The 27,935-nt window shown below is 39.1% G+C and overlaps 1 protein-coding gene across 3 annotated transcripts; it reads right to left on the bottom strand.

Annotated features, from left to right (window-relative positions):
• Positions 1 to 252: 252 nt before the first annotated feature.
• Positions 253 to 27,052, bottom strand: slc7a14a (solute carrier family 7 member 14a). Of its 3 annotated transcripts, XR_003270680.1 has the most exons (11): positions 26,816 to 27,052; positions 14,310 to 14,835; positions 13,731 to 13,967; positions 10,417 to 10,634; positions 10,128 to 10,274; positions 8,181 to 8,389; positions 7,946 to 8,093; positions 6,526 to 7,021; positions 6,178 to 6,414; positions 4,688 to 5,056; positions 253 to 3,390 (listed from the first exon to the last, which is right to left on the bottom strand). XR_003270680.1 is itself a non-coding variant. In XM_026152421.1 (10 exons), the coding sequence occupies exons 2-10, from the start codon at positions 14,614 to 14,616 to the stop codon at positions 4,758 to 4,760; spliced, it is 2,298 nt and encodes a 765-aa protein (XP_026008206.1). In that variant the 5' UTR covers positions 14,617 to 14,835; positions 26,816 to 27,052; the 3' UTR covers positions 4,629 to 4,757. The 3 variants fall into 3 exon arrangements, 2 of the variants coding, with proteins under 2 accessions (XP_026008206.1, XP_026008207.1); XM_026152421.1 differs by lacking the exon at positions 253 to 3,390 and having other exon boundaries at positions 4,629 to 5,056; XM_026152422.1 differs by lacking the exons at positions 253 to 3,390; positions 26,816 to 27,052 and adding an exon at positions 26,396 to 26,809 and having other exon boundaries at positions 4,629 to 5,056.
• Between the last annotated feature and the right edge of the window lie 883 nt (positions 27,053 to 27,935).

The raw sequence follows: 27,935 nt of genomic DNA, 5'->3' as shown, positions 1-27,935 counted from the left end.
ACAAAATGCTAAAACAACAGTTTTATATTTTGAGAAATCAATCCGTATGCCTTTTTAAAATGGTCAATAGAAGTAAATTTGTATCTCATTTCGGTTAAAAATAGAATATAACATAAAATAGCTTGCTTTCTGCATTGCAGCCAAAAACTTTAACTGCATACTTTTGCACAGACATAAGAATTTGTATGTAATAAAAAATAAAAATATATCTATTTTAAATTTTTAGTTTTAGAGGGAAAAGACACGGAAAACATCTGTGTATGCATGTGCATTCACCTAATGTGTGAATAAATGTGCAAATAAACGAGCAAGCCACTGTTTTGTAATTGCAATAACTAACTTTCATTGTTGCATGGAAGCAATATCAACAACTCAGCAAAAACAGTGCACCCAGGAGCAAATTAACCACACATATGGAAGAAACCTTTAAAAAACAAAAATTAAAAACAATTACATTATACAGCTTTGTGCCAAAATATACAGAAGTGAAAAGGAATAAAATCTGCTGTTGCAAGAGAAGCCAATCTCAACAAGTCCAACACACACTGACTGGACGCTTGGCCACAGTGAATACAGAGCACAGGAAGAACATGGCACACCTTCTCCAAGACTAAATAAACAAACAGTAACTGACTTTAAAAGCAACAGAGGCAATCTTTGATTTTGTGTGTAGTTTACCATTTATAGAATCGTATTAAAATAGTTTCTGCGTGTTTTCTCTTATTAGTTATTAGTATTCTTACTCCTAAACCACCTATAGTCGTATTGACGTCTTGAACAACCATTTGAAAAACCTTCAAAGGAAAATATTAACGTTTATAAATGAGCCTTTTCATTCTAGAGAGACTATGGCTGTTAAAAATATATTTTAGCAGTTTCTCCCAGGCCTCCTTGTGATTAAACAAAACCACAGACAGTGAAGACTGATAACTCCACCCAACTCTGCTGTGTACACCTTCCCGAGGAGGATCCGTGAATGGGAAACAGCTGTAGAAAAATACCTTTCTTTTAGTTCACTCCTCCTATAGTGTTGTACTTTTCACCGCATCGTGTCGTTGCAGAACAGATGCATCGGATTCTACACTAATACTTTAAATATTAACGAAATACTAGCAAAAATTCAGAAATTATCCTTTATGCCAATGACCAAAGTCACTTTAATAAAAGAAAAATCTGTCTGCTTGTGATAAAGTAGCTTATTAGAAGAGAAGAAAAAAATTTAGCTCTGTTTTTTTCTCAGGTCTTCACTCTGAAGAAACTACAGCCTTCTGTACGTGAAAAGTAAACAAACATTGTGGACTTTGGCTTGCAGAGGTTGTGGTTGAGAAGATGGACAAAGAGGAAGTAGGCATATTGTAAGTGCTTGAGGAAGGATGTGAGAAGAGCAACCCACATCAGTGTGTTTGCTACATGTACTCCTTCTTTTTCAAATGGAGTCCTGGTTCTCATACCTGGGCAAGGAGATATCGTATATAATATTCCTTTAGCTCTTTCATTTAACATAGTATTGAGTTATAAAGTAAAATTCTGGGTTCCCATCAGAATAGAAAATGCAGCAAAGTGCAACAAATGCACAAAATCATCCTGTAGGATAGTGGTTTTATTTAACCTATTAAATTGTTAAACATTAGTCCTTCCAGAGCAGAGAGGCCAACGTTCCCAGGTATAAGAATTAAGCCTGCATTTGGTTTGGTTTAGTGTTCCATTACAGGTCATTGCGATCAGTCACCTCATGCAAGTACAACATGTATAGTCTGGGCCTCGTGCATGACAGCATGCTACACATTCACCAGACGATCACACTGAGGCGCAGGCGTAGACCACAAACACACATCGCACACACATACAGCACATGCATTCGCACAGTTTTTATACACACACGCAGATCAGATAATATAGAAAGTCGGCTGTACAGTCCAGTGTGAGAGGAATGGCATCGCCTGAATTTACTTTTTTGTTTTGGCTGAGCTATGAATGCAAAGCTGTTGGATTCTTTTGGCTGAGTTAGGAAGTGATCTGAGTGGGTATTTTGGCTCAAAAGTACAAAATGAAAATATGTTTAGATGTGTGCGAGACTTAATGTGCAAATGCTTTTCCAACTGTATCACCTAGAATAATGTTTATATTGGACAATTCTGCAAAACTTTCTATTATTTTTTCCTGTGCCAACCGTAAAAAAACTGCTATAAAATATCAGTTGTTCTAACATCCATGGCTGGAACTTACAGTGTGGTTTAATGTAATATTGTGGTCGTAAAATATGATTCCCCCCCCTCAAGTCAATAACCCAGTCACATTTCCATAAAAGATACTAAAGTCATGACCTTGGCAGACTACATAGGCTTCACACTCAACCGCAACTAAATTCCAACTCCCTAAACTTCCACTTGCCTGCACAGCATACTGCTCCGTGCGCTGGCTACCCGCAGAATCATTCAATATGAACATAAATCCCTGTGTATATGGAGTTGGTATAATCTCTTCAATGGACATCACCAAAGGGCCTGTTGATATAATAATTATTTTAATTTATTTTTTCATTTTTGGTTTGTTTTATTTTTGTTTTCTTGTTTTTTGGAATGTGTATGGTTGTGAGGGGGGCAGAGGTGGGGTGGGGGTATAGCGTGGCATCCTTAGATTTAGTGCATTAGACAAATAAGGCTTCCCTGGAAGGGACTGATGCAGCAACAGGGGCAAAAGGTACAAGTAGGACAATCAGGGCAGACAGCAGCAGCAGCTATATAGAAGAAGCACCCCCCACCTATAAGGGTGGGGGGTGCTTTGGTTGATGCCAAAATCAGTTATAGTGCCATGAATGGATACATTGCACAATCCCTTCAATGTAAAGCACTTTGTATTCTCTTGTTTAAAAGTGTTTTACTCTTAAACATGCTTTGCAGTACATACTAATTATGAAATCCAACCCCTAACCTTGGCTGTAGCTTACTTGTCCTACATGTTAAACCACACTGGCTCATTATCTGATCCAGCTGATTTTCACAAGCTCTTCTGAGTGCACCAGCAATGTAGGTACAATGTGAAGAGTGGGACTTCAGCACAAGCTACATGCTTTAAAAACAAAGTAGGGCCAAATAGTGAGGTTCACTCATACCAGCTTGAGCCTAAGTGGGAGCAGGACCACAGGGAGTGTAGTAAACGCTCCAGTGACAAATCAGAAAAGCGATAGCGGACACCCTTAAGCGAAACAGGAGCTAATAGATCGACAGGCCATGAACAGATTGCTGTTACAAATCCTGACTGAAAACCAATCCTGGCTCTATCACTTGTGGCTTAGAGTGGATGACATGGCCCGATGGATATCAAGCCGAGGGTGAGGTGGCAGCGAGAGGAAGGTAGAGTTGGTTTGGAAGAAGAAAGGAATTGTGGAACCTTATAAAATGCAAAGAAGAAGAAGAAGAAGAAGGAGGAATTGAAGAAAGAAAAGGAAAGGAGGAAGAGGAAAGATTAGATTTCATTTCATTTGGTAAAAAAGAAAGCAAAAAGAACAGATGATCATAAGTCAAAAAACATTCTGAATGAATTTTAAATAAAATCGTAAACTTATCATGCAAAAAAAATCAGGAGAAAACATGACTTTCTTCAGAGTAACCATAGTGGTTACCAGTTAGTATTCAGCTCATTCTCTTTTGCTATCGACTACTCTCTCCTATTTTCCAATATACTGATGAGTTGATTTGTTGCAAGTGAATTCACGCTGAGCTTCATGCTGGGGAAGAGTGGGAAAATATATCTATACATACAGAGTAAAACAATCTGAAGAACACACTTTATACGAACACAAATATAATAACCCATGTAAAGGTGGATTTTGAGTGTACATGCAGTACACCCTCAAATACACACGCAGGCAAAATTAAAGTAGAAAACCGACATAATCAGAAACTCACGTACACATACAGTAGATGAAGGCACTATTGCAAGCAAAGTCCAAGTAATATTTGTGACAGAAAACATCAACACCCTTTCCCACATTCAACTCAGAATCACTTGGGCTAGATGTTTGGGGTCAGGGAAACATTTAAAGCATGAAATAACACTGAGGGTTAACGGTTTTTTATTATTATTTTGAGGGTATGCACAGCACTTTTGCTTTCTGTTGAAAATTCCGAATGAACGGAGAAAACCAGAGCTGTCCACAGGAAGTCATTTGGGCTTGCCGTGCTGTCATCTAACCTTCCTGCCTGTCTGTTAAAACAGGATGGGACATGCTGATTCATCTGCCCCATCTCGTTGCCTTCTCCTCTATTGTATCTCGTAATTCCGAGAAATAAACAGTTAAAAAAATTGCTTAACAGACACTCTCATTTGGTTCAGAGTTCAAAGAGCCACATTGTATTTTATCTCTTGCTACATCTGCACTTTTTCTGTCTGGCCTTTCTTTGTGTGGCATGTGGATTCCAGTAAGTAATAACAAGAAAATGAGTCAAGACACTCACGACCTTGACATCTAAATTTCTGTGGAAGCGGGGGAGCCAGGCACGGTGGAATAAAGTGATAGAAAAGCAGTTCCACTGCCAACAAACAATCTAGCCCAAGAGTTGGACACACAAAAAAACACACATGCTGGCATGAACACGCACACACACACACACACACACACACACACACACACACACACACACACACACACACACACACACACACACAGAGTCATTCGTGCACTCACATATTCTTCCCCACCCATCCCCCAGGCAGCAGACAAGGCAGTACATTCAGGGTAACGCAGAGTCAGTCCCTTAGAAATCCATTGGATCCTCCTCCGCGAGGCCATGATTGGCAATGGTTCTGCCTCCACTTTTCGATGGCATCCCATCATTTTCAGGTTTTGCCACAGGGGGCGAGGTTTGCCCTGATGCCCCGTCTGGCGCACCCCAGGCGTCAGTGGTAGGTGGGTAGAAATCATCTTCGAAGCCGCAGAAGCCTTCGTCAACACCTTGATCGTAGCGCTGGTAGGTGGAAGCATGCACCTCATTCTCTCTGGCTGTGATTTCCAGAGTACTATTCCACATGCCATAGCCAAAGTATATGAGCACACCTACAAGAACAGAACATGTTAATATTTTTCACACATACATAATCCAGTGGATCATATTTATTAGACCTTGGGGCATGATTTTAGTTGCTTAAATAAAAATACAGAAAAAAAGGAAAATCTCCATCAACCTAAAAGCTCTGTTGGACTCTCCTTTTCCTTTCAGCCGTATCCTTTTGGGGGTTGCCACAGCAGATCATTTGCCTCCATCTCACCTTGTCCCTAGAATCATTTTCTGTAACAACAAGCATGTCCTCCTTCACTACATCCATGAATCTTGTCTTTGGTCTTTCTCCTTTCCTCTTGCCTGGTAGCTTCATCTTCAAAATCCTTTGTCCAGTATACCCACCATGTACTGTGTACATGCCCAAGCTTCAGCCTTGCTATTGCGACATGAGCTGTCCCTCTGATGTCCTCATTGTTAATCTTGTCCATCCTGGTCACTCCCAAAGAAAATCTTAGCATCTTCATCCCTGTCACTTTATCTTAGGCTCCTGAAGTTTTGTCAGTGCCACTGTTTACAAACCACATATCAAAGCAGGTCTCACTACCTTCTTGTAAACCTTCCCTTTCACTCTTGCAGCTATAAAGGCAAGTTAAAAATAGGTGCTCAGATAGATACAACTGAGGCAGGAAGGAAAAGGAAAGTTAGATGCCCCAGGTCTTCCACAATAAAACAAACAAGAAGTCACACACAGTCTGTTCTTTATTGGTCACAAAATTTTAATTAAAAAATAGTTATTTTTAATTACTCAGTCGTTACACTAAGTATCAACTGTCATGAGTCATTGCTTACAGTGCAATATTTTGGTTGGCTTTTTGTTTCACTGCTATATTGAGATGGAAGCAGCCAGTTTTCATATAAACCATTGCCAAACATATATACATTACATTCTATAATTATATTGAATTATTTTCATGCATACAACATGGAAATAATTTAGCAACCAACCTGCATAGTGATTAAACACGACAAAACTAAAACAAAAGTCTCATTAAGTTCCTGCTTGTCCTTCTACATGACTGACAGGTGTGGAACTGACTAAATAAAAGCATTATCTTTTCTCTTTCCGAATGTTTTAAAGTTAATTTAAAAGCAAACAAATAAAACATCATTTACTTACCCACGAGGCACCAGATTGAAAATCTTATCCAGGTGATTGCAGACAGTTTGAGCATGAGGTAGATATTAACCAGCATGGCTGAAGCAGGTACGAAGGGCACACAGGGTGCCATGTAGGGAAGTCGCTTGGGATTCTCTGGTTGTTGCAGGATGATGATGACTAGTAGGGCAATGATAATGATGAAGACGATCAATAGCAGCAAGGCCCACCAACGACCCTCCCCAATAGTGCTAGCTCCTGAAAGGAAGAAATAATTCATTCAATTCAGTTCAACGCTTTTATTATTTGTTGACCAATCTGTGCCTGAATCATACAAATGTGAGTGTGAGTTTGTTAACTTGTTCTCACCAAAAATTATGAAGGAGCAGAAAGCAAAAATGAAGATGAAGAGCAGCAGAACACACACAGTGACAGTTTTCCCCGTTGCTGGAGTCGGTCTATCCATTTTTCCCGGTAGGCCCAGTCGGATCCTCAAGGTGTAGTAGCGTGGTCCAATCAGCTTCTTTAACCGCCGGGACAGGCCACCTTCTGATTCTTCTGCTTCAATACCAGTAGTCATATCCACTGTACCATAGTTAGGGTGATTGGCCGTGTATGCATTTTTATCTGGTTTGCCAATCAGCATCTCATTGTCACCCAGTGAAGGCAGGTTTTTGGCTCCGCAGGTGTTAGTGGGCGGACCGCCATACTCATCGGCCTCGCTGGTTGGTGAGCAGGCGTCTTTCTCACACTCAGCCAGAACGCCTTCCTTCCTCTTTTTATTCTGCTCCTCAGAGAGAAAGTTCACGAAACCATGGATGTCTCCCTCAGGTTGGTAGCGTAAGAGAAGCACACAGAGACTCACCTGCAAAACACATGTCATTTATAAACAGGAGCTCCATCACAAAACCATTTTTAGTAGTGACATTCCCATTCCACAGGAATTGTGTGGATGTTTTATTTCAAAACAAACAGCTCAATAATTAGTTTTTACAAAAACTGACTGGTTCATAAATCAGTGACTCATTATTATCTTAGTTAACTGCTTACCATCTAACTAGTGTTGTGCAGCCATGGGTAGAAGGTAATCTTTAGAGCCTGATAAACACATGCCCACATGTCTTGTACATACTGGTGACTCTGTTAAGATTTGTTGTCTATGAACACATACAGCTATCCTGTTATCATAGGAAATCATGCACTAGAGAGATTATTTTTCCTAGCAAGGTATCTGTTATTGTGTGCAGTATTTCATAGCTCCTTTAAAGAGCAGTGCTTTTTTGTCAAATCTGAATGTATAGCTACTTAGGAGAAGAAACACCAATCTTTCTGTTTTCAGGCTATAAATTTCTTAGAGTTGAGATGAAAGCTGAGCAACGCATCTTCACTTAGTTCTTATAAAACAATTGTTGCTGGATTATGGATGCCCCCTGGTTACAAAATACTGTGAATTGATCTCTGTAAGGCAGTGTAATACAGTGAGATTGTGGCTTTGTATTGTTCTGCTTAGCAGTTGTTGCTAGTATGTTTGTTTAGACATCCTTAAATACATCTCAAGGGCTTTATCCAGATATATTAAATGCATTCAGTTCAATTCAGTTCAATTCAATTTTATTTATATAGCACCAAATAGCAACAGTTGCCTCAAGGCACTTTATATTGTAAGGTAAAGACAATCAGATGCCCCTCAATGTGGAAGGAAAAACTTCTTTAAAGAAAATTGATCTAAATAATATTGAGAGTAAGCTTCATGATGTACATGTTTCCATTATTATTATCCAACACTCACCAGGGTATAGGCCAAAAGCGTTCCTATGGACATCATCTCTATGAGGTCTCTAAGGCTGACCAGGAGGGACAGCAAGGAAGCCAGAAAGCCTGAAACCACACAGGCTACAACAGGGGTCTCTGTGTAGGAAGACACATGGGCCAGGAACCTATAAAAAAGAGATGAGATGAGACTCATATGCAAACATCATTAAGAATGACATATAAATAAAAATGCAAGTACAGTGTGAACTAACTTAAAGAGCAGGCCATCTCCTGCCATGGCATAGATGACCCTGGGCATGGGGAACAGCGAACCCAAGAGGGATACAGTCAGTCCAGCTATAGAGCCTACCGCCACTATGTACTTTGCGAACATACAACCATGCATGGCAAACATCTCCATCAGTGGTGCATCCTCATCAATTTCATTGTATGGTACCATCAGTGTCAGAATCACAGAAACCTGGAATAAAAAAAACAAACATAGTGTTGATTGTTACTAAGAAATCTTTACTGCAGTTCTCACCATAAAATCAAAATCTTATCATGAATCTATTAAAGTACAGAGAAACTTTAATACCAGTGTTAACAAGCAGAAATATTAGATTTTTGCTGCCAGAATTATAGTGTATTAATGCTGCGGGATGATGCTGCAGAAAAGAGACTAATTCGACTTCTTGTGGAGGCTCTTCTCAGAGTAACTCTGTAGAGCCTATAGTCACATCAACATTTAGACCCTAGATACTAAAAAGAGTTGAGCTACATCCTTAGAGCTTAGTTTTGCTTAGCTAATATGCTCAGCACAGAGCATGCTCCATCACATGCAAAGTGGTCATTACTCGTGCCTCACTCAATATGTGTGTCCCTGTGTCTGATGTGTGATATCATGCAGAGCCATCTGTCACAAATGCTGTGCTGCTAATCAGATAGATTTGCATCAACGGATTACAGAAGGGGAGTAATAATAATAAAAAGCACTAACCCCTTACAGAAAGGAAGTTAACATCCATTATTTACTGTATGAAAAGACTGGCTAACACTGTGTGTGAACCAGTCATAAGGGGGTAAAGTAATCTAAAACAAATCTACAACAACATATTTGCTTAGAGCACAAATCCGATCCCAAAATGTATTTTTCAGTGTCCCCTTCAGCTCACAGTCGGCTAAGTTTAGTTGGCAAATTCATATTACCCATCTCCAGAGCAAAGGACTTCCCAGAAAAAATAATCAGCACAATTCTCTCCCTTGCTGCTCATTGCCCCAACCTAAACTGAAGACCACAGTATTGCAAGGCCGTACAAGGATAGATATGTCATCACTAACAGTGAATGAAAAGCTCAGAAACTGACAAACAAGCATAAGTTTGCCTTGCAAACTCTTTGATTTAAATGTACTGCAAAAATCAATGTCACACACACACACACACACACACACACACACACACACACACACACACACACACACACACACACACACACACACACACACAAAGATGTGACAGGTAATGTGTTTAAGCTGATTTCTGAAGATTGAACAGCAGCAACCACGGGATCCTCACAGCAGCAGAAAAGTTATTCCAAGCAGCCTACAGTGAGTGAGATCAAAGAAAGGTGGAGATTAGAGAGAGGCTGGTGCATAGGAGAGCGATGATGTGGAGGAATAGATGTGACTGTGAAAGAGAGAGACAAGGATTTCAAAAAGAAGCACTCGAGTTTTTGAAGTTGATGCAATCTTTGCCACACAAAATGCTGAAAAACGTCTTATATCTGATAGGCTGCTGTTCCACAGCACCCATAGCAACAACCATCCAGCACACATTATGTAATCAGGAAAGCTGTACGGGCTGTAAAGGTGGAGATCATAGATTAGATATACACCCACAAATTTGAAATACAGCATCTTCATATTTATTCATTCCGTGTATTGGAAACTTGTCAACATTTGGGGGAGAGCAGGCAGCTGAAGCTAAAGCTGAATTTCAGCACATGATAAGTGATCAATATTCTTTAGGTTTATAATTAAATTAAGTCATTTTACAAAATATATCAACGGAAACCACCATAACATGAATGACGCTCTACTTTGTTATACACAAAACTATTAGTGTGAATAACAATAGATTTGTCGATTACTTAACAATAGATATATAAAGAATAGAGTGGTCATGTTTGTTTATGCAATATGTTATAAAGCTAACTCACAGAGACATAGGCAGTGAGGCAGGTGATGAGTGAGGCGGTGATAGCATAGGGGATGGAGGTGTTGGGACTCTTGGCCTCTTCTCCTGTTGTAGCAATGATGTCAAATCCAATAAAGGCATAGAAGCAGGTGGCTGCACCCTGCATCACCTGCAACACAGAGGAAACAGAGCTGATGGATGTCCTAAAGAAAACAACCAAACAGCACAGATACCCTGCTGATGGTAGGGGGGTTTCTGTTTGTTTGTTTGTTATTTATTGTGTGTGTTTATATATACATTCGGATGCATACCCCTGACCAGCCGAAAGGCAGAAATCTCCCCTCGTCCCAGTTCTCCCCATTTACAAAGAACAGGCCAGCGATCATCATGAACACCCACACTATAAGGTTGATGACGTTCAATGCGTTGTTGAAACCAACAGAGTTCTTCACTCCCAAAGCCACTATCACTGTCACCAGCAGTGCTATCAGCAGTGCCAGTAGGTCTGGGTAGGACTGTTCTCCTTTACCTGGAGAGGAAACACGCATGCTTGAATACACAGAAAGACATAAAAGTGCTGTCACCCTGTGGCGCTGAAGATGAATATATCCATTTTCCTGTGTGTTTGGCGTAAAACTGTTTGAGTAAGTGCTTTGTTATTTTTTCAAGAAAATACTAAATTGTCAGAACAAGAACAAGTCCTCTCACAGTTAAGCAGGTTTCTCAGAGAAATGTTTTTCGTTTTCTTATTTTGTCTGATTAACGCCAAATTAAAAAGAAAAGTAGAAAATCCTCACATTATTGGTGCTAGTTCCAAAGCGCTGTCAAATCAGTTTAACTAAATATAGTTTTTTATCAGAAGTACACATAAAGTACAATCATTAATGGGATAAATGTCAATGCAAATTTGGTCTTTTAATAATTTCTCTGAATTTTTCTTTTTCCAGGGTCGAATAATTGTACAACATACATCTAAAATCAAGAACCGGGTTCAACATTTTGAATTCATTTTGGATTTTCTGTAATCCACACAGGGTCAAACATACAACTTCAAATGTACCACTCTTCACCTCAACCCGACACTTTTAGTATCAATCGACAAGCCTCTGGCATAATTCTGGCTGGATATTTAACTACTCTTCTTGGCAGAATTGGTTTCCTGGCACCGGCCCGGCTTTTAAGCATAGCACACACATTTTCAGAAGGGCTGAGAGTGGGGCTTTGGGAAGGTCATTCCAGAAGCTTAACATTAGCCTGCTTTATCCATTCCAAAACCAGTTTTGATCTATCTGTTGGAACACCCATTTGTGTCATCTAGCTATTGATCTGAGGTGAAGTTGATGGATTTTGAGGAGAAGCATAAAGAAGCTTCTTCCTTCTGTATCATTCCATCCATTTAGTGCATTGTACCAATACAATAGTGGCAGAGATGCAGAGCATGTTCATAGGTTTGAAAGCCTCATCTTTACTCCTCCAAACATAACTCTTGTCATTGTGGCCAAATAGTTCAATCTTTGTCTCGCCTGACCATCAAACCTTTCTCTATAAGAAATTTAGCTTATCCATGTGGGCAGCTGAAAATTTAAGTTGAGCCTAAAGGTGTCAACTTTGGAAAAGGGTCTTTTCAAGGTCATCACCATTTCAGTCCATGGCGATGTAACTGTTACCCTGGTATTCCAGCAGTTTCCAGTTCATGGCAGGCTTAAGTGGTTAAGGCCTCAGTGGTTCCTGGCTTGCTCCACATGTCTTAACCAATTTTCTCTCATCTGAGGGTGACAGTTTGGACCTTTTTTTCAGACTTTGACAAAGTGGTGGCCCATCTGAATAACTTTACTTATGTACAATTATTTGAAGTGATGATCATGGAATCTGTCACGAAAGATGTTTGACGTACAATTATTCTTACCAAGAGAAAGAACAGTTCAAAGTCTAAAGAGCTAAAAGGAAGGTGACTTGCATTTGTTTTTGTTTTTTAAATGATGTTTCACCTCTCATCTAAGAGATTACTGAGAACCCACATAGACAGAAACTGTTCAAAGTAATCATTAAATGCTCAAACTTTCCACGATACGAAATCATGTCCATGATCACTCTATGTAAACATTTGACCACAACTATTAATCAGAATAAATAATCCCAGACTAATTTGTTGTTTCCAAGAGTTTCAGCCGCTCTCATAGAGTATGTTGGAGTATGTGTAGATAATTATCCAAGGGTATTCCAGTGAATTCATGTGTAATTCACAGGACATTCCCCAATGGTCCAATAAAACACCCAAAGCCATGGTTTAATAAAAAATTGAACTTTCCAACTCTGTTTAATTTCTTGGCAACAGAAAGTTGGAAACACCTTTAGATTTGGCACATCAACTGAACTATTTTTGTAAGATAAGTCGTCATAGTGAAGTACTGCATTCCTAAATTAGATACACCCCACCCAGTTGACCATTACGGCAACAAATCTTTAGATGCACATGTTCCACAAGAACTCAGCCTGTGTGTATTTGGAAATGAATGAGATATATTTTAGTTAGATTTCACATTTTTTCCCCTTGGGTGTGGAGAAACAATCATTTCTCTCCAACAGGAAAAGGAAACATCAGCTTTCCGTGATCATTTGGAACGGCTGGCCGTGACACTTGTCATGTGATCACTACCATCACTTTTTCAAAGGCTAACAGGAAGCAACTGATGAGGCAGTGTCAGCCAGATAGAAACATAGCTGGCACACACATCAGCTGGAGCATTGCACAAGATAATCAGGCATCCTCCTCATGGTAAGATTATGGAAAACTGTGTTATATAGAATTCAAGTTGATGTGCCTGCTTTTACTTTCCGTGACAGTATGACTTCCAAGATAAGCTGCATAATATTCTTTGGATGTTCCTGGGAAAAATAAATTGGTATGGTTTGAATGGTTTCTGAGATAATGTAAGCATTTTTATCTTGGTGTTTTTATTAAAATTTGAAAGATGTGTTGTGATTATCAAGGCAATGGGAGATCCTTTGTATGATAGAAATGGCGCTGCGCTTCTATTCCACACTGATAAAGTAAATCATGACTCTTAGGAGCAAGTCGTGTTAGTGTGCAAATACGGAAGCAGAGCAAAGGCTGGATTTATTAAATGTACTTCTCAAAGTCTAAATGTCAAAGTCTGTTCAAGACCTCAAAGAGGAAGTATTTGTCTTAACTACAACTACAGCAAAAGGAACAGAGCTCTGTCTGACCTTCTGAGGAGAGTGGGGAGGGAGAAAAAAGATAACATCTCTCCAAAAGTCACTTGGGTCAATGCATGTTTTTACCATTAAAGCAAACATGTTTGACAGCTGAACCAAAACAACTAACTGTAGCTGATTGCTGATAAGATGTCGATTCTAAATGAATTACCCTGCTTCTTAATGCCTTTAAAAATGTGCCTTCAAGAAAATTATCTCACAGGTGATTTCTAAGAAGCACTTTGGCTTCAGTTCCCTGAAATATTGTAAATATAACACTGAATAAAGCATTCACAGTAAACCTGCAGTACTTTACACAATACTTGAATGAATTTCAATCCTGAGAAAATTAGAACCAGAGAGAAAATGTATCAAAGCTGTCATAGCACTGCATCTTTGTGTTACTTACCTAAGCCGTTGAGTGTTCCAATGTGTGAAATCATAAAGTTACTGATGGTGTGATTGGCCAGTGAGTCCGCCATGCTGCTGAGAGCTGACGCCCCCGCTGCTGTGCCAATCAGATATTCCAGAATTAAGTTCCAACCGATGAAAAAAGCCACACACTCCCCCACTGTCACATAGCTGTATGTGTAGGCTGAACCTGTGGTCTTAGGCACACGGACACCAAACTCTGCGTAGCATACTCCTGTGGGGGAGACAGGAAGAGGAGTACAATATAGACACACATAAATTCAGACACATATCAGTGATTTGACTGCATTATCACTAGAGTGAAAGGCTGAATTGAAACTATTGATATGAGCATTAAAGTATATTTTACTATCTCTTGAACCTATTATAGCTGTGCCCCTATAATGTCATTGCCCTTGTAATAATTACATAGGTATTAAAAGGCTTTTCAAATATATCTTACCAGTTTAATGGTAATAAGAAGGACAGCAACCTTTATACTGCGGCTATTGTCCCCTTGGTATTTATGTGATTAGAGAAGCCTTGCATAAATGAGCGTGCATAGCTCTAGTCTCACCTGACAGAATGGAGGCAACAGCAGCAATAATAAAGGACACAATGACCCCAGGGCCAGCCATCTCCTTGGCGACCAGTCCAGAGACCACATACATCCCCGTCCCGACACAGCTGCCCACACCCAGCGACACTAGGTCCACCGTAGACAAAACCCGGGCCAGTCTGGTTCCATGTGAGCTTGTACCCGATATGGCTGAATCTAACATGGACTCCACAGGCTTGGTCCTGAGGACACGGGATGCAAAGGTGTTCCATGTCGACCCCCACTGTATCCTGCGAGGATCCAGCTTCCCTACCAGACCACTCATATTGAAAGCCAATGGGGAGTAGCGGAAGATACTGTTTGACCAGTGTTTTTCCTTAAGTTCTGTGAATGAGTTCTTCAAGAAGATGTGCAGATGTGAGGAATTATTCCTAATCCAAATAAATGAAGAAAATCTGATTTTGTCTTGCAGTCCACGCCTCTGTTTTCAGGCTCAGTAGAATGCCACGTCAGTTTTTCCCCACATAGTGAGAGAGAAAGTAATCTGAAAGACACAAGAGGGATAATTTATTTTTACAGCATTTCACAGCCCATTGCCTACTATTATTCATCTGACACAATGCTTATTTTGGAGTATGCATGCCAAGACATATTAGTTCAAAAGGGGAAATGTATTACAAGTTTGTCCACAAATGAGGTGTACCTGAATGAGGAAACAGCTAATTAGAAATCCTCTCCCCAAAGCCATGTCGCTATAGTAGCAAAGCTCATTAGTGACAGCCCTAATGACATTTTATTTTGTTTGTAAGGGGGAGAGATAGCAATATTAAACCTTGGCAAAACCTCTTCTGTTGTGTTTGCTGATAAATAACTGTAGAATCAGAGGCAATGTACTTCAACTACAACATCTTCGCCATACTTAACGATCACTCCATTAAAATTCAGAATGAAATCTTTAACACGTTTATTTACATTTTACTCTCATGTGAAAATAATACTGGGGTCTTTTTACATAATTATTTTTAATTTATTAGCCTGTGTTTTCACATAAATAAATGCCATATTATATGATGCATTACTTCAAAACAAGCTAAAAAATATTACATGCAAAGCCATGGCAATCATAGGGGCTGAATGTTTTTTTTTCCTTTCAGTATAAGTAGAATTTATCGGAATAATTCAAATGCAACTATGTAAATTCCTAGTGCTGCTGTAATGCAGGTTTTCCTGCCACGTTTAAACAAAGCATTAGCTGAGTCGAGTGAGTAACAGATTAGAGATGCTGTTGAAAAGAGAGCTATTAAAGCCATCAATTGTAGCCGAGTCCACCTCTGTCTCTCTTAACAGCAATGAACTAACACTCACCATTCATCTACTTTAAACAACAAATTCAAGTTACTGAACAAACACACTTACATTCAGCAGACCCACACTGCGCGCCCTCAACTATAACATAAGCCACTCAAATGATGACTGCAATTACTCAGCTGTTTAACCAGATAGAGTGGGGCTGCTATTGTCACTGCACTTAGTGGGTGTATTACATGTGCAGCAGTATAGAAAGCTTAAAAGGTGATTCACTTTGAGCATGGTGGTTAGCTCTGGGTGGGGCGGTACCTCTTAAATTCTGACAAAAGGGATTTTCCTTAATGGAGCTGGTATGAAGCCCTGTAGTTATAAATGACGTGCAGAACCCTTCTGAAATTAAAATTCAGAAATTTCCAGTCATAACCATATATAATAATTTACGTTTAAGAGCATCTGATCAGTAGAGTTCTTACTCCTGGGCATGTAGATGAAATTCTGCTTCTATTCTGTATTTGCACACACATTCTAACAAAAGTTTTTATTGCTCTTCAGACATAAAATGATGACATCTTATTCAATTATCGTAGATTACTGCAATAAAAACTCATTTATTCTAGTGCCATTTATGTTTTATATGAAAATGTACTTAAATGAATGACGCAGTCACAAAATGTGACGCACAAGTGAGCTATGTGTTACAATCACTGGACAAACAACCTGATATTTGTGGAAACAAGATTTTATTTCCGTCATCTCATAGAAGCAATCAATAAGAAATAAGAAAATTTAAATTGAGCGTAATACTGCTCAATACTTGTGCGTGTGTGTGTGAGTGTGTGTGCGTGTGTGTGTGTGTGTGTGTGTGTGTGTGTGTGTGTGTGTGTGTGTGTGTGTGTGTGTGTACAGAAGACAGAAGAAGATGAACACATTAGGAGAAAAGAATGAGGATGATGAGCAGACTGAAAAACAGCAAATCTGGTTTCGTTAGTGCACTAAGCTTTGATCACCTGGCTCTGCTTTGTCAATCAATGTGTGTGTATGTGCGGGTTCATGAGTGTGTGTGCGCGCGTGTATGGAACATGAGTGTCCAGACAAGCCAGCCAGACCTTAATACCTTAAATTTGAAACAATGATACCTATACATGAATTCAATCACATTCAGCCAGTTTCAAAAATGTCATAAAAGTGGCAGATTAGGAAGACATACGCTCCATTTTGTGTGTACTAGAGTAAGTGCCACACATAAACATACAACCTTTCATCAGTCTATATCTTTAATCAGATCATACAAGTGCTCTGCTTTTCAGAACATCTGCTCACTTAAATATTCTAGGCCAGTTTTCATTGATGATGACCACCACCTGTCCTGCATTGAGTGCGAGCTATTTGAACAGTCGTACTCTAGATCAACAAAACAGAGCCGCACAAAGCCCCGTGGCAGCAGGTGTTCCATCTGCTCTGGAAAAATGACTTCATCTTGCTAATAGTTGTTCCTGGGTTAAAGGTTTATGTGATAAAGTGTCCTGTTGATGTTCTCTGTGTGACCTTTTTATGGTAAAGAAATACACTTTGCTTTCTAGCAGGTGGCATGATGAATGGATCAATGAGAGTCTGTAACCAGGAGGCAAATTTCTGGATCACCCTATATAATGAAAACCAAAACCTCCCTCATTAGTAATGAGTGCATCATCACAGCATCCAAAAGAAAATCTGAGCACCTCTAACAGAGACAGACACTGCTGTTCTTCGGAGTACAGTGCAGAAGCTAAAATGCCAGTGGTGACACTGGCTACTAAATTATTTAATAGAGTGTGGTTGCAGGCAATACATTTTAGATTTTTGCCTATTATTTAAATATCTTTTCATCAGTTGATCTAATTATTTCTGTCACTGAACTGCAGGGGAAGAAATCTTGGAAATTAACACGTACGTATCAAGAAATGTGTAATGTGCACAACACAAAGAGCTAAAAGCATCGCTTTCGTCTCCCAGCATGGGAGGAACTGTTTCACACTCTAATGGATTTTTGAACTAGACACTTCTTTGTTCTTCTTCCATAATTTTACACGCTTAAACAAACACCCATTTGCGCAGATGTATAAAGATCAATAGTTAAATCCCTGTCATCATAATCACCACAGCCACCTCTAGCATCTTAACATTAGTGTGTTTCCTCTCCAGATAAGAGAGCTGTCAGAACATCTATACTTGTGTCTAATCAGCCATGACTAAGCTTGTTTCTGTGTCCGCCCCTGCCTGTGTCTGAATTAACTGGATGAATAACCTGATTGAGCTCTCATTGCCTTTACAGTAAGAGCTGCTGTGGTTTAATAAAGTTGAGAGCACTTCTAATTCACTCAACACTGACGTGGAAACCAGTCTGCAATGCATGGCCCTGGCCTCCACAAAAATTAGACCTGGCATGCTGCCCTGGCCCCATTCTCACATCCTGCAGACAGAACAGGAAGCAGTTCTTGGTAGAGCACCTGAGTCAGGGAAATTACAATTTTTGTGTGAGTTTGTTTTCCGTTTTATCACACACTCGATGTCAGTGTCACTGATGATTTGGATGTTTTTTTGAAAGAGAAATTAATGTAAAATACAAGTGAGCAAGTCTGTCACTTTGCAATTGCTTTTGTTTTAGCACAATTAGCAAATAGCAGTATATAAAAATGCTAAATTATATTTCATTTTAGCTTAACAAACGGACACACAAACAACTTATGTAAAAGAGAAAATATTATTATGCATAATTCATGTGTGTATGTGCATATCTCCATATTAGTGCCTCTCAGTATTAAGAGTTATGAGGCTAGCCTCTGTGGAGTGTTACACATCAGTGCTTAGAGCCCCATCGAGTCTTGAACACAATAATGTATTACTATCAATCACTATGACTAATAGCAAATACCCTCTTATTTAATCACAGCTAATTCCATTTAGTCATACATTATTATTAAATATATTCTGGTCTATATAAACCAGCTCTATTTTTCATGAGTTCCTATAGGTCTCGTACCTGGGAGCAAAGCTATTGTGCTAAAAGCACAATGACCCAGTCAGCAGATCAATAAATATCAGCAGTAACTGAAGGTTTTAACGTGGAAGTGGAAGTCCTAAATTCATTTTCCTCTGCATGGCTGATCTTGGTGGCAGTGTGGCTGATTTAGTGTCTTGGCTCCCCGGCCACAGTGTCCCTGTCTGACAAGCCTAATGAATCTGACATAAAAGAGAAATTGCCACCTGCCAGGTTGATTATGTTGTCTGGCTCATCAGTCACACTGTACCTATCCCTGTACGACCAAAGGCTGTTTTTTACTGTATACATGAACTTTGATTTTCTGGAGTTTCATCGAGCAGGAATATGCTAATATCATACATCATTTGTTTTATTTAATGTCAAACAAAACTAAATGACCACCAGTGCAATAGACACAGTATATCAATATGGTCAGTTCATGAGCAAAGACAAAGAAAACTGCACATGCGTTAAAATAACTAGGTAACACTCAATTCATGCTCCTCTGGTTTATATTGTAAAATAAACTGACTAAAGGTTTAAGAAGAGCAGATAAATATGGTTAATTTAAAGAGATTTAAACTTGGTGGTTCAATGTCCAGCAATGTTGCATCACAGAGAGAAGGTCCTGTGTGTGAATCCATCGGTCAACTGGTTGAAATTATATGGTTTTGGGGCCCGGTAGAGATCATGATCCAACGATGTTTGTTGGATTGATATCTACTAATTAAATTTTCAGTTCATAATAATACAATTGCCGACCCACTGTTTATTTCAGGCAGATGAAGACACATGAAAAATGTTTCTTTGCTTAAACACAGGATGAGACTACCTGGGGAAAAGGCGTCATCATTCATCAAGGGGTAAATAACATATTGTAAAGTAATGGTGCACACACAGTGCACAAGAGCCACTTAAGTACATATCTTTATTTGTTCATGCTGTTATGATATGTTTTATAAACTATTTCATATGTAGAAGCACATATAAAATGTATATAGCTCTAAATGTAGAGCTATATACATTCTGATCGCCTATATTTGAAGTGTAGACAACAGGACTATCCTAAGACTATCTATATTTTTGCTGTCTTGTTTACTTGGAAAAAACCACAGTAAACATTTAGCTTGACTTTATGGTAATAACTGATAAACTACATTTAGATCAAAACAATTTTTTTGGTGTTTGTTTTTTAGCATGTTGTATTATGTGTTAATATAAGTACGACTCACGCATCAAGATCTGGTTTAAGATCACTAAGAAAAGAGCCACCTACCATGCTTTTCTCATCTGTTACTACAGAAAAACTCTTATTCACGATTTTCTTATCTTTTGATTCTAATCTTGTGATTTTTAATATGTTAATTCATTCATAAAAATGTTATGATTATGGAGCACAAGACAGAATTAAGACAGACCGTGTGGCCTTGGAACTTGAAATGGGCTCGGCTCACAGTGTAAATAAACAGCATGCTCGTAGAAGATGCTGCTGAACCTTAATTAAGATTCAGGAAAACACAAGAAATCTGTGTCCAAGTGTAGATTGGGCAAAGATTTTCTTAAACAAGCCAAAAAAAAAAAAACCACAACTAATGTACTGTATAAACCAATGAGTGGTTAAATGTCTCGAGGTTTCCAGGTTATGTATATAGTATCCACGTTACTGGAATTTCTATTCCTTTAGAGTACTGGAATCAATTTTTTGGCTGTCTCACAGGATTACTCTTTTAATGACTACCTGGACTATAATCGCTGCAAATTTTAACCATTAACCTTAAACCTGTTGAGGCATATTCTAGATTTCTAAGAAACCAGTAAACACAGGGAGGAAATGTTCCATTTCTCAGTCAACTTAAGACATATAATGCCTATCTATCAAAAGTTTACAGTGTGGAATCTCCTGGCACTAGTCCAAAAAGGTACAGACCAATTGCTCTGCATGACTGACCTGTCAGCTGGTCTGCTCCACTCACAGTTTGCAATGCTACATCCTCATCTATCTTCCCCTAATGTAGCACAGTCGGGGCCTGGAGCCTAAAGCAAAATGGATCTGCTTCTACACTGCAAGATAAACAAAAACAGTGCTGTCATTCCCTCTGGCTCTGTGCTTAACCAGCCATATCAATGACATCTCTGTCAATGTGGCCTAAAGCCCTAAAGAAACAACAAGGCCATCTGACACACTCAGGGACTTACCCCAGTTGTGACTCCCTTAATGTTAAAACTTCAACTGAAGACCTGGCCCTAAAACTGGCTTGTTGATTCCGTGGCAGACTTTAGGCGTGCCCTGCTGAGTAATTCTTTGACAAATAACTCCAAAACCATGAAACGCTGGTAACACTCTGAACCAATGGGAAAGGAAATATTGCCTGTGGCAGCCAAATGATGCTTTTTCCTCACAGTATTGTCACTATATGTCCAATTTGCTAATCCCTCTCAAATCAAATCAAATCAAATCAAATCACTTTTATTGTCACATCACATGTGCAGGTACATTGGTACAGTACATGTGAGTGAAATTCTTGTGTGCGAGCTTCACAAGCAACAGAGTTGTGCAAAATATAATAATGTAAACAAGCAAAATACAAGAATGGCTACATCTGAAACTAATAAATATATGTACAATATATAATAGTATATGCATTTCTGGATGTGTATACTAAATATTTTTCTACGTGTGTGTGTGTGTGTGTGTGTGTGTGTGTGTGTGTGTATACACATATTTTACAAATTAAATAGAGTGAACAATAAATAAAATATACAAAAATATACAAATATACTCCCAACTGTGTCCAGGATTGTCACTCTGTAGTTCCTCAGTCAGAATTCTATATCACTGACAATACATCTATCATAAACCATGCCTTTAACACAACCCTCTCTAATCTCCACATTTCCTTTCTGATATATTCCCGTTTCAGCTCCGACAGTGCAGAGAATTGTTTGTCATCTCATACCGCTCAGCACTAAATGAATGCAGCGCCTGTTGTGTGCACTGCTCACCATGTCGAAACAGTCCTCTGCCAGTTGACAGTCTTTTATATTTCGATTCCACTTTCACCCGTTCGACCACTCCACACTCCCAGGTGTATTTCATCCCCTTCTCTCTCTGGCAGTGTTTCTCTGACTTCTTTCAAAGGAAAGCCTTGGGGTACTTTCCCAAAGAAAGCAAATGGATAAATTGAATTGACCGAATTAGTGGAAAACAACCTTGCATTTTAAAGTTAACACACGAATAAATGCCAGATTCAAAGTTAAACAAGACTGAATGATGTTCTGTGCTTTGTTTTCTTTGACCTTTCTTAATGGTCAGTGGTGACAGTTTTGAACAGACCAATGCAATTTTTGAGGAGTGACTGACTTGATATTGTAAAAAAGCGAGACAAACTGAGTCAAATTAATACATTTATAAGCATTTAACTAATGATCTTTCATTTGTTTTTGGGGTGAACATTTATTTATGAAATACATCATATTAAGGAATACGTTTCTGACAGCATTGTATTAATATCGTTTTATAATATGGAGCTATTTTCAGAGATCTTTTTTACATTCCTGTATTGCGCTACTATTGTCTCTTTGATGTAAAGATGCAAATATTAGGTTAGTTAACTGTTTCTTGTTGCTGTTTTCCAATATACCCTGGGCAACACTGAAATGAAGGGAAAATGAGGGGAAATAGGACTGTTCGGGGTAGAAATAGGACAGAGCCCCAGAGGCATCCAATCATTCCTACACAACCAATTCCACAGATTGAAGCTACTTTGTAAAGTTCCAAAATCATTGACTGCATTTGTCAGTGGAACAGAATGCCTTGGTTCACTATTTTATTGATTTTTTAAATAATGGGAGCCAATTGTTTTTTGAAAGGCAAACCTTGAGTGGAAGAAATGGGTGCTGTGTCTGAAAGTGGCAAATACATCAGTGTGTGAAGACTTTTTTATACAGATTACAAAACTGCATGATCCAGCCATTTATATTCATCAGCTACCTTTTAGCAAAGTGTTTTTCTCCAGCTTAGAAACATATGCTTAAGTGGCAGCTTTTAGCTTTAGTGTGATTCCGTACACCCATTTTTTAGGAACGATCTCAAAATTGCAAGTGAAGCCTGTGAAAAGAAAAGTAGAAAAAGCCTATTTTTATGCAAATCTGCTCCTAAATAAGCAGTCACTTTCTCAAATCAGAGATCAGATAACATACTGGCCTTCAAGTCTTTTTTCTGTGTGTGTGTGTGTGTGTGTGTGTGTGTGTGTGTGTGTGTGTGTGTGTGTGTGTGTGTGTGTGTGTGTGTGTGTGTGTGTGTGTGTGTGTGTGTGTGTGTTCTGATTATATTAGCCTTTATGCGCAAGCAGACTCACTGACGTCAGTGCTGAGCAGCATCTCATAGAGGAAGGGTGATGGAGGCCATAAAATTAAGAGCTGATGTTTACGTGTCTGATTTTCTCTTGGTTAGTCACAGCTATATTTTACAGTATAGAAATTAGTACATCACCTATTCTAAAGAATCAATCTCAATAAATCAATTCACCTCTTATCCAATTCAGGTGTACCTGTACCTGTCATCTGTCTACTGCTGCAAAGAGAGAAAGACACTCACAGCTGCACCTACAGTCAGTTAAGAATTGACTGACCAACTGACTGTGAGTCATAGTACCTGGATACTCAGGCTAGCAAAGTGAGAGCACAGGGACTCCACATAGGCCGCAGCTAGCTCCTGGATTCAAATCCAGAACTCTATTGTTGTGTGCTTAACAGTGCATCACTGTGCTGCTCATATTCTATTCTAAAGTAGTTATTTGCAATATACCAGAAATATTTTGTGTTGAAGGCAAATAAAGATTTTAAAAATAAATATCAATTCCCTTTTTCGTATGTGTCTTGTATCTATCACACGCACACACACACTCACAACTCTTCTGTCAGCGCCTATTATTGCTAATAAAAATGAATGAGAGGCCAGTAGCATTTCATAACCTCTGCAGTAACATAGTTCCTGCCTGCATCTAAAGCCTTGAATAGGAGCAAGACAGTGTGGTTTTGAAATTGAAAATAAAACATATATTATTTATGTGAATGCAATATTTAGATTCAGGGGTTTCATTGCTGAAGCCTTACTACATCTGACACGACCAGCTAGTCTCTAGTTGCTCACTGGGGCAAGAGTCCGAAAGCTTTCGATTAATATTGCTGCCAAGCTGATATTACTAAGTCTGTTCGTTTATTTTGTTATCCCTTTTTTACTTGCACTTCCACACGTTTCAGCATTTGCTAGTTTTATTTAATCGATACTGAAAAAATGACAATTTGTTAGCCTTTGTCGATGCAGGACAAGAATCTTGGGAGAGAGCAGTGGGGAGACATGCAATAAATAGCCTCGGCGCACATATGAACCCACAAGCCTCTGAAGTGGCCTTAAGACATATGTGTCGCCTGCTCAACCCAGCTACAGCACCCGAAAATGGCAGATGAATCAGATATTGCATCGTCTAGGTTAAGAGCGCATTGTTAGTTTATGTATGCTGTTTAAAATTGTTTTAAAGTTGTTTAAAATTTGTAACACGGAGAAATCGTAACACATGAAAAAACCCATATGAGTTTATGAATGGTACCCTAAAGATGTGGCATCAAAAAAGTGTTTTCATTAGATTAGCATTATTACAAGCAGATACATTAAAGGCTGACAAAATAAATAGATAAGTAAACAATAATATACAAAATATTTTAAACACTTATTAAACGTACTACTTTACTGCATTGAAGGAACCATTTTTCTACCCCTTCTTTGCCACATCTCCAATATTGTTATCTAATAAAAGCTATTATCACATGTGCACTGTAGATATCGACTTCTCTAAACATTATCCAACGTATGCATGAGAATGCACATGTACAGAGCAGTCGTATTAGTAATCAAGCAGTCTTTGACATGTCAGCTCGCTAGTACAAATCTGTTTCAAGTTTATTGTGCCAATATGAGATCGATGAAGACAATAGTCCAGTGAAATCAGAGCCAAGTAATAGCCATCTTATATCCTTCTTCCTGCAAGTGCATCCCAACCCTAAACATTTTATTTCCAGTAGTGAGAACACATCTGAAGCAGACAGCCTCCTGCTGTGTCCTGTGATTCTTCTAACACTGTCTGGAGTTAAATTGTGAAGACAGCTAAAGACAGAAATGCTCAATAAACGTCACCAACAAATGAGTTGTGCCTTATCCTCTTCATTCAGCTGCAATTTCAATACATCTCTTCAACATGATAATATTCAGCCAGTGCAAAAGAAATATAAAAGGAGGGGGGTGCAGATGCCCCACTCTTGACCTTTGTTACTGCTAAAGTGCCCTTAAGCAAGGAACGACTGCCCCTCAAGCTTATGGTGTGTCTCTACATGTGACTTCATCCTCCAATGTGAGACCTGGATATCCTGGAGGCTGTTTGACAGAGTGTGTGAGGGATATGCAGACAGACATAGTGCAGTTGCTAAATTGGTCTGTTATATAATATTCTGCTTCTACTTCTTATTGTTGTTTTCACCAACTCAATCATCAGCATCACCATGGTTTTCATTTTCCTATCGGATGTCCATTCAATGGTTTGGATGGACTGCTTTTGACTTAAATGCTAGGAGCTTCTGAACGTTTACTGCCTGTCCAGCATAGATTTTTCTGTTTGAAATAATAAAGTATTAATTATTATTAATACTTTATTATTAAGCATTAATATTGATCAGATATTAATATTTATACATTTTTACTGCTTGATTCTATGGTAATCATCCCAAGATTTTTTGCTTATTGATACATCCTGAAATTCAGAGCAGTATCACAAACCCAAAAATCTGTAAAATAATGTGTGTTAAAAAGCAGTAATTTTGCAATGCCCACTGCCCTTTGAATTGCATAATTCCATGTTGGCAAATTAATTGCTTCTGTGTCAGGAGCATGCCATTTCAGAGAAAAACTCAGAGTGCATGCAATCACAACACCCGTTTTAAATGACAGAGTTACAACTGAAATCAACTTCTCTTATTTCTGTGTAGCTGTAGCAGTAAAAGGCACCTGTTGAGCGATGACAGGGCCATCAAGCTTCAGCGTATTAGCAAGCCATCTGCAGACGACTGCTTTCAGCACCATGGACAGCACGACACCACAAGTGTGTTTTTTAAAGAATTAAGAGCAGAAAAATGAGACAAGGCCTTATGGCAAATGAGAGAGAAAGAATGAGAAAGAGAGAGAGAGAGCGAGAGAGAGAGAGAGAGAGAGAGAGAGAGAGAGAGAGAGAGAGAGAGAGCGAGAGAGAGAGATCTGGCCATGTCATTAGGGATTAGCCTAGTTGAACTGGTTGAAGCTTTAGTCCTCTTGTCCTCACAGACACACACATGAATCAAGTAACATAGTAGTTTGCTTTACTGGACAGACAGACAGACAGACAGATAGACAGATAGATAGATAGATAGATAGATAGATAGATAGATAGATAGATAGATAGATAGATAGATAGATAGATAGATAGATAGATAGATAGATAGATAGATAGATAGATAGATAGATAGATAGATAGATAGATAGATAGATAGATAGATAGATAGATAGATAGATAGATAGATAGAATGTCCACATGTCCAGCTTTATTTTTCCTACCCTGCCCTGATCATAAAGATCAAGTCTAACTCTAATTATGTAATCTTTTCTTTCTCCGACACACCCACTGAGCCAACAGTCTAGGTAATAACCGCATACATACTAAAAACTGCAAATGTTCTCAATTAAAGAACCCACCCTCTTTCATTTGGGTCCAAGTCGCCACTTTGTCTTGCCCTGTCCTCCTCTCGACCCTCCAAGCATAGCCTCCTGCAGCTCTAGTCCGCTGGGAGAAGCGATACCCGCCCTAAACTCTGCCTCCCCCCTTGTTTCTAACGCTCACCGTTAAGGTGACAGGACGGGACCATTGACCGACCATTCCGTCCACTCCGCGAAATCATAAACACACTCCCTATAGGAAAGACGCACGGTTTCCGCCACGTTATAATGCGCCATCACTCGTGAAAAAACTGCACAAAGGAAGACAACAAAAAAGGGTGGGTGAAGAGGAGGGGTGGATAGGTGATAAACGAAGGAGGAGGGTGGAAGGTGATCAAGTTTAAGATAACACGATGGCAAGGAGAACAAAGGGGAGAAAAGCGAAGGAAAAACACTCACTGTGGCACGGCCGGATTAGAGGATACCCATGTCGGATGCTGCAGTCGGTCACCAGCATCAGCAGCAGCATCTCCGGGCTGCGCGGTGCATCAGCGGCAGACAGAGCGGGAGGGAGGGTGAGGCTGATGATGTAAAAAGCTTTAAATCATTCAGGAGCCCGCTGCACGACATGTGACCGTCGACACTGTGTATTATTCATCCGGTTTATTTCCTGACCGGCCAAGACACCAAGCTGACCGGACATCACCGTTGCAGTCCACTACCCCCCCTCCCCGTGACTTAAACTGATCCAGCCATGACACAAGGATTATCACTACAGTACGCCCACAATATGCCTCAAATTAATATTCGTATCTTATTCAAAATGAAATAGAGAAGATTCGTTATTACTGATCATTTATGGTGAACATATGTGCTCAAAGAGTAAAAAAGTTTTGTCAAGGCCAGTAACACAAAACAAGGGTATAAAAGGAGCATCCCAGATTAACAACTGAAGAATAGTTTAGGTATAACATTTTTTTAAGTAAATCGCAAAGGATATAGGGTTTTAATCTACTACAGTACATGATATTAAAACTCTTAGTATGAAAGAAAAAACTTCAACTCACTAAGAAAATATTTGCTTTTAAGACTACAGGAATTACCCTTTTTTAGTTCCAAAATTAGTACAGAGAGCTTAAATAGGTTTAATATTTTCATGCCGGTTTTAGTACTTTATAATTTCATTGAGCGGATTATCAGTATATCATGAAACTACCAAACACATCTGCAGCAATAAATCATCTTCCATAATGTAAAGCAGGTGGTATTCAGGCATGCCTGTAAAATATAATGATATCAGATTTAGACAGCTGTTGAATAGTTTCTAGTCAAGTGGCAGAATTGATTCCTAGTGTGCCAAGTGGACCCAACATTCACTAGCAGTGAGAGTCATGCAAAGGCCTGTTGCTAAATTATTAAGGCTGCGCTGGTCTCTGATCAAATATTCAACAGATGGCTATGTTGTTTGCCATAGATAGCCTGTTTATGTCATTGTGTGTATTTGAGTATGTTGAGGAGAAAGAGAGACAAAGGCTGTGTATTTGACTTCCTGTGCAACATCAACATTGCCAGTGAATAA

Source organism: Astatotilapia calliptera, chromosome 19, assembly GCF_900246225.1.
Source record: "Astatotilapia calliptera chromosome 19, fAstCal1.2, whole genome shotgun sequence".
In the NCBI taxonomy this organism is placed as follows: Eukaryota; Metazoa; Chordata; class Actinopteri; order Cichliformes; family Cichlidae; genus Astatotilapia; species Astatotilapia calliptera.
Note: the sequence above shows the minus strand (reverse complement) of the source record. Positions and strands in the feature narration are given on the sequence as shown.